This window comes from Sinocyclocheilus anshuiensis, unplaced genomic scaffold, assembly GCF_001515605.1.
Source record: "Sinocyclocheilus anshuiensis isolate Anshui unplaced genomic scaffold, SAMN03320099.WGS_v1.1 scaffold1638, whole genome shotgun sequence".
Taxonomy (NCBI): Eukaryota; Metazoa; Chordata; class Actinopteri; order Cypriniformes; family Cyprinidae; genus Sinocyclocheilus; species Sinocyclocheilus anshuiensis.
Window position 1 is genome coordinate 862,244 of NW_015542885.1, and position 11,895 is coordinate 874,138.

The window sequence follows — 11,895 nt, forward strand, 5'->3', positions numbered from 1 at the left end:
GTTGTGCTGTTCTGTTGTAAATAAATCTTAACCAATGATTCCTAATTGCATCTACTTCCGGAAGGCCAAATAAAGTGCTTTTGCTTTCGCACTGAATCACACAGTGTCTCCCTGACATGGCTGCATCAACGCTACTGTGGTTCCTGAAACCACGCCTTCTTTCTTTGCGTGCACAATTGGGCGACATTATGCTAATATTTGCACATAGTGACGTAGACATGTGGGGGCATGTTAGAATGAGCCGTTTTAGGTAGGCGTGGCTGACTCTTAACTTTTATAAAGAATATCTCTTTGGATTTGAGACTTTAGTCTTTGCAACTTTACAGATCTTCTTTATGCACCAAGAGCTTGTAACACTCTAAAGAGAAAGGAAAACTTGAAATCGCATCATATGACCCCTTTAATATTTTGAATTATCTTTTTTATATGTTCAGCGTTTTTTATTAGTTTGAGTTTTTTTTTAATATTTCTATTTAACATTTGTTTATTTTTATTTTGGTTTTAGTAATTGTAGTATTTGTAAGATGTTCATCAAATTGTTATATTGTATTTCAGCTTTATTTCAATTACCAAAAACATATAATAGTTTTACTTTTAATTAATATTAAACAAAACTGTCTTCCAAAATCTCCTTCTCTGTTTACTTATTTGGGATCCAAGCAGTGCTTTTGCAGGTTATTTACTCACTATGCAAGTCAAATCAAAACTAGCAAATATAGCTAGATTACACCCATAGGGGACACTATATTCTAAAAACATTACAATAATAATGCTTGATCAAGGATTTTGAAAACTGATGATCACTGCTTACTGCTCAATTTCACTAGTTTTTTTTTTTTTTTCCCAAATCCATTTCATTTGTGTATAATGAGCCTTTATAATTAAAGTGACCATGTAGCCAATGTCAGTTTTTTTTTTTTTTTCCTCTCATTTCTCTTTCTGTAGCCCAATGAAGAAAGGAACGTGCTGGAGGAGGCCACTGGTTATGAACCCAAAGGAATTATCCCCACTTCCACGCAGGTGTGTGTTTGTGTGTGTATTTATCAAACACTCGTTTTGTTGATGGTATTACACTATAGGCCATGATACCAGTGCAAATGGGTGGTCTAAAGTGCTCACATATATCTTTGTGCATGAACTATTCAAATGACCTGTGTGTGTTCAGCAGGTGAAGGATGCAGAGGAGGCACCGGAGGATGTGGGTGTTTTGGCCTCGGTGACGGCAGCCGTCTCGGCTCCAGTAGTTACAGCAGTGCCTACTGTGAGTCATGCAGAATCCCAGCCTGCTGTGAAGACAAAGAAAGAGCTTCCCGAGGTGACAGCAGCAGAACAGAAGGTATTTGGTCAAAATACATTGTTAAAAAACCATATTAACATCAGACTTGATGTAACCTCACTTTCTGATTTATTTTAAGATTATTGATGAATTGGAGGATGATTTGGATAACATGGAGCTTGATGACATCGACACCACAGACGTCAATCTGGATGATGACTTCTTAGACGACTAAACCCTCAGCACTGAAGCATTAAGTTTATTTAAGCGACCAAACCTTTTTTATTTGTTCCTGTTAGACCTGCAGAGCTGAAGTCTTAGGTGAACTGGGCTGAATATAAAGTCTTTTCGGGCGTACCACCGATGGAAAGATAAGGAGAAATGTGCTTTATTGATGGTAAATTTTTTTGTACTTCATTCTGGACCTTCCATTTCAATTTTACCCGTACATCAAGGTATACATTGATTCTTGTGTGTTCAACCATGATGAATCATGGCGCCATTATTCATAATAAAGATAACTACTCTACTACAATGATTTGTCCTGTCATAATATTGTTTGTTTTTATATAGATCAAAGATCTGTTAAATATAGAATCCTTTAATAACCGCCTTCCTTCAAAAAAAAAAAAAGTCAAGAGAATGCACATAAGGGAGATTCATCAGGTATTATTTTATTTTGAAATGAACAAGTAGGCATCTGAATGAAAAATGTGAAGTGTGCTCTGCAAAATCAAATACTGATACATTTTTCAGACTTCAAAGGAAAAAAAAAAAAGGTGGAGATGTTCTTTATTCAGAGACACGTTTTCTTAGGTAAAATGACCAAATACAGTTAACTTTTTTATGCCATGTTTAGGGATGGGTAAACGTGAGATTCAAATCATTAATATGAAAATAAAAATAATAAATACTAGACCATCATGAAACAGCTGTACACATTTCAGCGAACATTTTCATCTTATAAAGTATTCTTCCTGGCCTGAAAAGAAAATCCTGGTTAATGCTATCCTATAGATGTCTAAATGGGTCAACTAGTAATTTTGCATGTCAAATTTAGTTAAAATTAAATCTCACTGCATAATAAGTAACCTTTGTCTTTAATCTGGTACAATGGGATTTTCCCTTCAGCCAACATGATTTAAGAATACTGTGAAATTACTTCAGTTATGTTTGAAAACCTTACTGCAATATAAAGTATGAAGACTGCCCATCCAGCACCAGTGTACCTGTTTTATCTTTGATGTTACAGAGCAAAAGACCCATCAGTGGTTTCGCTTAGTTCTTATCTATGTTGATAAAATCAGTACATGCTGCTGCTGCTGCTATTCTGACACAGTTGGATGGAGTTTCATAGCATTTCAAGTTTTACTGCAGATGAAAGAATCTGTAAGCATCCTTATGATCTGTAGTACTGTTCTTTCTGCAGTAAAGGAAACATTTTTGTTAGCCAGTGGCTAGAACGTTTACTAGAATGTTCACATTATAAAAAAATGATGCTACACCTTTAAAATTGGTACAGAAATCTTTCAATAAAAAGCATCCTGTCCATTAGATGGAGCTAGTGCTCCTAAATGATTATTATTTGTCAGTTAAACTCAGAGTAGGCAAGAGAGGAAGAACACAGCTGTAACGTGCGTTCCTTTGAGATCAGTTTGGTGATAGAGCTGTCATTTGTGTCACATTTTACCAATTTACAAAACAACTAGTTGATAAAACATGATTTATGATCATCTGTTAACATCATGTAATTGTTCACCTTGATTGAACTGTGACAACAATATGGCTGCCACCTTGCCCTTTCCTCATTCTGTCTGCTATCTCTGCACTTCCTCTTTAAAAGACTGTTGTTCTAAGACAGGGCTGTCCAAACTCGGTCCTGGAGGGCCAGTGTCCTGCAGAGTTTAGCTCCAACCCTAATTAAACACACCTGAACCAGCTAATCAAGCTCTTACTAGGCATAGAAACTTCCAGTCAGGTGTGTTGAGGCAAGTTGGAGCTAAACTCTGCAGGACACCGGCCCTCCAGGACCGAGTTTGGACAGCCCTGTTCTAAGATGTTGCCACAGCTTGTGCAAAAACTGTCTACAGAGCTACTGGGAGCTCAACAAGTCCCTGGAGTGTCCTGTTTGTTTGAGGGAGACACTGTTCTGTTCTTCTACATCATTTAAGTATTTCTCGCTTGGCCTCAGAGGGTGAATCCTCTCAAGACAGCAACTTCAAACCACTCTATGTGGGGAATGCAGAAAGTGAAATGGTAAGTGAGCTGCATTACACTTTACTAAAGAGAAAACTGCACTTTTTACTTTGATCGTGAAATAACTAATAACTGTGTCTGAGGGATTTGCTGAGACGCAGGTATAGATATTTACATTGATTCTGTGTCTTGCCGTTTTATGGAATAAATAGTAGCAGTATTAGAAGAGTATTTTATCTAGTAGATTGCTATAATTTTGTATTAAGTCTGCAAAGTCAAATTAAGGTGCTTTCTAAATGAAGTCAGGAGGTGGTAATACTTGAGCTGAAATTTCCCGCTTCCAACCTAAAAGCCTTCTAGTCATTTTGTGTTCCTCACCTCTGACACTGAGCTGATGTATGCATACTGAAGAATCTAAGGATCCTCAAATGCAAACTGTGTTTTGCTTCAAGAGAACAACCATATGTTTGTGTTGTTTTACTTTATTTCTTTTATGTTAATTTACTCTTCATTCATTCATTCATTCACTAATGTATAATCATTTAATCATTTTATTATTCAATTTAATCTTATAATCATTTCTAATAATCATTATAGCCATTTATATACTCATTTCATTGATTCATTAATTGATTAGTCATTTATATTATATTATTGTTTTTTATATTAGTTCCCCCTGCCCATTGTTGTTTAGTCTTATGATGTGTGGTTTCAAGGCTTTATTTGTCTTAATGAGTAAGAGATAAGACCAAATGTTTATGGAAACTCAAGGTTTATGGGATGTTGTTGTGAAGCAGTTTTGTATAACACTACTTTTTGGAAGTCTGAGCATTGAAACATACGCAACTAATATTCAATAAACTCTGCTCTTTTTTATCACCATTACTTCATTTCCTGCTTCTGCTCTTCTCTGGCTTTGCTTAGTCAACTTCTTGGCTGATAGAAGACTGTAAATAGAGTTTTGGGTACCAGACAAGACTTCCTGTTAACAGGTTTTGGGTATTAGACAACTTTGCTTACTAGTTGTTCTTTTACTAGACTAAATGGATATTTTCTGACAGGATCTGGCATCCGGGGCTAGATCTGATATTTCTGGTGTGGAGGCATGATCTAATAATACCTTGAATATGATGCAAGTCACTTTGGATAAAAGCGTTTGCCAAATGCATAAATGTAAATGTCTATGCTAACACTAACAGTAGTCAGTAGAGAAGGACATATCAGCGGTAATGAGCACTATTGCCAGCATCAAGACAGAAGAGGACATCAGTACCATGGTCCAGATGTTGATGGAGGTCAAATATGAACCAATTGAAAAAAAAACATAGAAGAAAACCCTATAGATGGACATACAGGTGCATCTCAATAAATTAGAATGTTGTGGAAAAGTTAATTTATTTCAGTAATTCTACTCAAATGAACATTGCCTCTGTGAAGGTAAGATGCCAAACGTGTCAGCATATGTCTTCCTAGTAGAGAACACCTTTTCTAAACATGTTCTTGTTTATTTTTTTAATAGGGAGCAGTCCAATGAAACCAGGTGAGTGTTCCATGTGCTCATAAAAATCTAAAGATCAAAGATGCCTTGTTAGTACATAAATGCTTTGAAATAAGAAATGTGAAATCAACAGTTAGCCTCTAAATCTATTTTGCTTGCTTAGTCACTGAATCAAGTTCCTTTGCTTCTCCTAAAAGCCTTTGATTTATGCATGATTTACTGCTTCTTGAGACGAGGAAGTAGATACAGACGTGATGCTACATGACACCATTTCTGCACCCAGTTCCATCTTAAAGAAACCCAATGAATCTAGTGAGAATTCTCACCTTACGCCCGCAACTACTTGTAAATCATTAAGGTCCAACCTTTGTCCAAAATGCGGCAAGAGTTTCAAAAGAAAGTCCGACCTCAGAACCCATGAGAAGGTGCACTTCTTGAAGAAGCCACACCACTGCTCCACCTGCGGAAAGAGTTATGTCAGTAAATATGAGCTCTCCATGCACATGCGGCTACACACTGGCGAGAAGGTGTTGGACTGTTCTTATTGCAAGCAGAAGTTTGTCAGGGAGAGCGGACTGAAGTCCCACTTGAGGAGCCACAAGGGGGAGAAGCCATTCTCTTGCTCGCAATGTGGGAAAAGCTTTTCTCGAAGAAGTACCCTAAATACTCACCTGCGGTTGCACGTAGGCACCCTGCCCCACCAGTGCAATCACTGCGGGAAGCTTTTCAACACCGCGGCAGCTATGAGAGTCCACAGGGCAACCCATACCGGAGAGAGGCCCTTTCTGTGCCCGCAATGTGACAAGAAGTTCATCAATAAGGTTGACTTGGATATCCACCTGGATAGTCACGCAGGAAAGAAGCCGTTCAGCTGTTCTGTGTGTGGGAAGAGTTTCTTGAGGAAGCAAGAACTCAACACTCATCAAACCATTCACCAAGACAACCTTCCTTGTCATTGCACAGACTGCGAGAACAGCTTCAAAAGGTTGAGCCACCTCACATCGCACATGAAGATCCATTCCTCTGACACCCCTTACAAATGCACATACTGTAGCAGATCCTTCAAGCATCCCAAACAGCCTCAAAATGCACGAGCGTCTTCACGCCGGAGAGAAACCCTACACTTGTGAACACTCTTCAGGAGACCGAACTAGACACCTGGCTGTACATTCTGATGTGAAATCCTACAAGTGCCCGAAATGTGACAGGAGCTTTCGATTCAAGAACAGTATGAGGTCACACACACTGGAGAAAGACCTTTCCATTGCAAGAAGTGTGGTAGGAGCTTTGCTAGGCTCCCAAATCTCAAAGCGCACGAGGTGGTGCACACCGACAAAAGATGTTACCGCTGTTCTCAATGCGGTCTGGCCTTCAAGTCCTCCTCTACTCTCAGGAGCCACCTGATAATCCATTCCAGCAAGACTCTGTTAGACTGCACCACCTGTGGCAAAACCTTTACTCGTCAAGACACCTTCAAAAGGCATCAAGACATTCACGCCGGGATCAAAGTCCACAAGTGCTCAGAATGTGGAAAATGCCTGAGCTCAGCAAGTTGCCTGAAACTGCACATGCAGGGTCATTCTGGGAAGAAGAAAATGTAAAACTGCGATGAATGCGGAAAGAGCTTCAGTTCTACGTCCTACCTCCTGAAGCACCGGCAGATCGCACACACCGACGAGAAGCCGTATGTGTGCTTTGAGTGTGGGGAGAGCTTTAACACGGACGGGAAACTTGTTACTCACCAACTACAGCATTCAAGACAGATGGATCATGTTTGCTCCCATTGTGGGAAGAAGTTTGCACGGAAAGAGACCCTAAGACGACATGAAAAGATGCACTCTGAGGAGAGGCCTCAGAGTGTGGGAAAGGATTCATGAGGAGCGATCAACTAAAACGGCATCAGAGAACACATGACAAGAGAAATTAAATGGCAGTAATGTTTTCATTTTGAGTTCTACTAATATTTTTTTTTTATTGAGCATTATATTTTAGTGAAATTTAGTTGTTACTAAATTGATGTGGCCTGTTGATATGCACAGGATTGCTTTAACATTTTCTCTTGCTACTGAATTATTTTACCTTTGTCCAGGCATTCGATTAATGAGATTGAGGATTGAAGATTGAGAAATATTGGCCCCTTCTTGAGTTCATTTGAATGACACTTTATTCTAGTTATCACTCCACCAGATGGCAGTCTATGCTTTGAGACAGAATTGAACGAATTGTGGTATTAAAAAGGTGCCTGAAAACTCAATGTTGCAGAACCTTCTCTAAAATAATGAAAAGAAAAAAAAAAGCATTTCAGTGTAAAGTAAAATATGACAAAATATTGTGCTTTGTTGTTTGTGTCTCAAGAATATTATGGATGTTGTGTTCTGTCATTAAAGACATTTATACACTGATGTGATGTTTCTTTTATAAAAACTTGCATATCTCAAAAATTATAGTCCACTTTTAAAACAACTCATGTGTTTGGGTTGCCACTTTCCCCAAAATGAGTCTGATAAATACATAATGCCAGTTAAATATGTAACAACAGTCCACATGTCTGAAAATGAAATTGGATTCTGATGCAAATAGCTTTTATCAGCCAGAGGCGAGGACCAGCTCTGGGATTTAAATATACTAACGCTTCATCTGAAGCTGCTGTCTTTGCATTAACCCGCTCTTGTACCCAAAGGGTACAATAATGCCATGAATCGTAAAGAGAAATCATATGGACATTTTACTTTGGGTCAATGTTCCAAATTGGCTATTTGATTGGATATTTCTGATTTAAAGGAGTTTAGCCTTTCTACTTGATGCATAGTGTTTAAAAAGAGCACATTGCTGCATAATACTAACTCTAGATTCTACATTTTGCGCTTTAAGCTTTTAAAGAGGTCACTTGATATACAATTCAAAGCAGCGCAGATAGCTAAGAAATGTCGTAAAAGGTACTGCGCTATAAATAGTCAAATTATATATTTTCATGATAATGATAGTGTTCACGCTGTCAGAAAAGACTCTTGTGAGTTCATCACCCAGGCACTTGATCTTTTTCCATTTTGTGCCAATCTCTCCATATTTCTTTGATTTTTTTATATATCACTTTATATAACCAATAAAGTGTTTGCATGTGTATTCCCATTTGGTCATGTGGATGTTTGCAGACTCAGATTCCACTCCAGCAATTTCATTCCCAGTCGAAGAAATAAACATAGTAAGAAATTCTAAGCCTGGTCAGGGGAGAGTCACACTCTGTCTCCCTGACAACAGTCACTAGGCAACTAACATTTGTCATCCCTTTTCTTTCTTACCTCATGTCCCGTTTCCAACCATCTGCCTTTAGAGTAAAGCCATCAAACCTTTTCTAATACAAATATAGTTCCTCACCTCAAGGAGTGTCACTGCAAGGTTCAGCTGCTGGTTTGCTTGCAAGAATCTAGACCTCATCACAATTGCAGGGACAAATCTCAAACACATACCAAGGTATCATAACAAATTGTCTTTATTCTCTCATTTTCAAAGACAGAGTGGATAACATTCATCAATAGTGAGAAACAAGTGAATGTTGCTGCCATGTTTGACCTCGGAACGTTTCCAGAACGTTGTGTTTTCATTGTTGTTGCACAAGCCTGTGTGGCCAGCCCCCACAGAAATGCTTGGTCCTATGGCATATTCAGTGGATTTCATGAGACCATGTGTTGATGGGTCTAAAATGTGAGTAGGTGAAAATACAGAACAAAACCTGACCGTCTCTATGTCTCCTCTTATGGCTCAAAATATGCTCACATGGTATCATCCTTAAACACTCGTACAATTCCAGCCATATAGCCAAATGGATATAATTTGTGGTAACCCTCACAATAAGGCTACAGTGATTTTAAAGAACATTGTTAAACAAACGAACATATTTCTAACCCTAACCACTACCTCTAAAATCATATGGAAATAACGGGTTGATATGAATGATGTTCAAATCCTGTCAAACGACTTGCATCAGTGTTGCTCAATGCATCAATGATTGCATTGTGCTCACAGTTAATACAATTTCAACTTTGACCTTGTTAGCTGACCTTTCAAAGCTTTGACAATGATAACCAGACATGAAGGTACAAGAATCTCATTTTTTTCCAGAAAAGATTTCACATTCCTAGATGTCTTTTTATAGTACAAAGCAAATAAATAAAGTCCAACTTTAAGTATATGCTTTTGAAGGAATTTTGAATGGCTAAATGGCAAAAAAAATAAAATAATCCATTTATTTTTACCTGTTTTTTTTTTTTTCATTGGCATCCCAAGATCTCACTTACAGATCTACTTTGACTGGAGTAACCTGAGACTAATATTTTGCGAGACCACATGACGGCCTATGACACTTGCTTTGAAGCCCTGAAGCAATTTATATGAAAGGGTCTTAACTAATATATTAGTTGAAATGAACAAAATTCCTATCAAACTATCACTAATGTCCTATTTGGTGAAATTACAGTAAGCCTCATGATAAAGACGATATGAGAAAAAGACATGCTTTAAGACTACATGACAAAGTGGGCCATTCTCAGTATTGCTTGTCCTAACTTCTGGTCCTTTTTGGTGACAAGTTATTTAGTGAGAGGAAATGTAAAGTACAGTTTTAACCTGAACCCAGGGTTTTATGGCGTTGATTGAAAGTGCCTTTTCGATCTCTGAGACTTGCATTTAGCTACTGCGTGGAGCTAAATACCAAATACTATATATTACAATCGACCCGTATAAAGGAACATGAGAGTCAGTAAGTTTATTCACGTCATACAGAACTGAGTGTGAAGATGGTTTGCTTTCATTATATAGTGAGGTGTCAAATTAGTTCAACGGTAATTTGACACAACCAAGTTGTTCTCTAGAGTTTGCCCTGACTCAATGGACTTTATCAAAGCGCTCTCTACAGACAAATATGCTTTCCCTGCCAAGACTGATTACCTAATATTGCCTGCTTTCTTATTTTATGCTCATTAAATAACAGGTCTGTGTATTACTCCCACCACATCGGTGGAGTTTAATTATGAGTGCACATAATTAAGAGTTTAAATGGATGTTAATATCAGAAGAACAACAACATTTTGCGGTTACATTGCAAAATGTCCCATTACATCTTAAAACAATCAGTTAGTAAGTGATTTTGTTCTGAGTGGGCCTCCCTATGGTTAAGACTTCATTATAGGTGAATATCTGAGTATGTACTTTGGCCTGATTGACTGAAGTCATTACTGTGCGTCAAAGATTACATTTCACTAATAACTGTTTGAGGGAGAAATTCATCAGTACCTAATCACAAACATTGCTTACGTTTGAATATTTTCTTCCTGTTCTGAAAATTTATGACAAGCCAATTAATTCCAACCACAAATTGTGTTTTCTAAAGGAAAGGATGTTAAATCAGCTGTGCGCCACTTTTTCACTCGAAATCGTTCATCACGCTACAGAAACCGCGTATGCAAACTATTTTAGCAAGTGCTAATTCCGCTTGTAAACAAGGCCCTTGAAGGTACAATTCGCAATTACCGCAACTGGCCGGCTGTTTATACTAGAACAATAAAAAAAACTTGAATATCATTACCACTCCTCCGCAGTTCTGCACGGATTCAGCCCCATATGCTGCACAATGCTTTGCGATTAATCTCAAAGCAAATGTCTCGGGTGCCATATGCCTCTGCAATAACAGTGCATTAGGAAACATCCACACTCAGGACTGTTGTTTGGATGAGGTTAGCCAATAAACCTGATGTGTATCACTAAACATTGTACTTCAAGAATAATTTTGTCTGAAAGAGGAATTGTCATAAGTTCAGTTCACATTGTGATTAACACTGTGTCCTAAACAGATGTAATAGAGGCATAGAGCAATATTTTGTCAGTTGCTTGGTTTAAATTTCTGTGCTGCAATGCCAAATAGCCCAGCCCACAATGAGATCTCATTGGTTCCATAAAAATGTGTATAAAACATCAAATATCTTCTCACTGGCTTTGATACTGTGATTAAAAGTAAAGCAAAGTTACAAAGCACCAACGAGCGCTTTTAAGGAGGAGCTAATTACTGGATCTGCAAAGGTTTTCTAGGTTAGTGGTATCAAATGAATGAAAGATCCTCAAGAGATTTGTTCTTGATCACAGACCTCAAAATAAATTTTGATCAAAGTTTTTACACATCTGCTATTTTTCTATTATTTGCCTTTTTTTTTTTTTTTACATAGCAGTCTATTATTACAGTATAATCTATTTCAAACTGGTCCTTTAATGGTGTGTAAAAATAAACTGTATTAGGTCACTTTACATGATTTTCTTTTTTTCTTACTATGCAAGACTACATCTGGTTAGGACACAGTGTTTTCTCAGAGCCGTAACCACCATAAACATTATTCTGATTAGTAGTCAGCCGACCAGTAAGGCTGCACGATATATATTGAAATAATTGCACTAAACAATATCAGAATATTGATACTATCAAATTGCTAGGACTTTGATTTAATGAAATAAATATATGCGCTGCATGTTTCAGAGTGAGGCACAACACGGTGTGTTCATCAGTGGAAAACCACCAAAATAAACGCTTTACAGTTTAATATTTGAAAATGAAGAAATTATTTAAATATCAGTATTGTAAGTTTAGTCATACTATAAAATGATTTCTAATTAAAATCTACATTTTTTTTCATATTTTGTTTAACATTTTTATTTAATAATAATCACAATAAAAATCCTAATTACTATTATTATTTTATAGTCATATTAAATGGGTCAAAAACATTGGGAATATGACCTATGAAAACTCAAGTGGAAAATTTTGTTCACTTTACAGGTTTCAGTTGGTTCTTGTAAAGAGTACACCCAACTGTGAACAAAATGTTTCAATTTTTCTCAAATTGTTCATCCCTCAAAGGATGGTTCACACTCAAAAAAAGTC

General features: G+C 37.3%; 1 protein-coding gene, 1 long non-coding RNA gene and 1 pseudogene across 3 annotated transcripts in view; all 3 read left to right on the forward strand.

The window, feature by feature from the left end:
- LOC107694662 (coatomer subunit beta'-like) overlaps positions 1 to 1,709 on the forward strand; it is a 10,430-nt gene extending 8,721 nt beyond the window's left edge. The window contains exons 20-22 of one of the 2 annotated variants that reach the window (XM_016494348.1): positions 946 to 1,020; positions 1,166 to 1,336; positions 1,416 to 1,709. In XM_016494348.1, coding sequence (XP_016349834.1) covers positions 946 to 1,020; positions 1,166 to 1,336; positions 1,416 to 1,511 — 342 coding nt within the window. In that variant the 3' untranslated portion in view covers positions 1,512 to 1,709. The remainder of the gene's footprint in view (positions 1 to 945; positions 1,021 to 1,165; positions 1,337 to 1,415) is intronic. The other variant, XM_016494349.1, reaches the window with a different exon arrangement.
- A 1,620-nt stretch (positions 1,710 to 3,329) lies between these two features.
- Positions 3,330 to 5,514, forward strand: LOC107694664 (uncharacterized). The gene is made up of 3 exons (XR_001634905.1): positions 3,330 to 3,532; positions 4,992 to 5,012; positions 5,168 to 5,514. It is a non-coding gene; the product is annotated as an uncharacterized LOC107694664 (long non-coding RNA).
- Position 5,515: 1 nt separating this feature from the next.
- Positions 5,516 to 6,897, forward strand: LOC107694634 (zinc finger protein 93-like; annotated as a pseudogene).
- Positions 6,898 to 11,895: the final 4,998 nt, after the last annotated feature.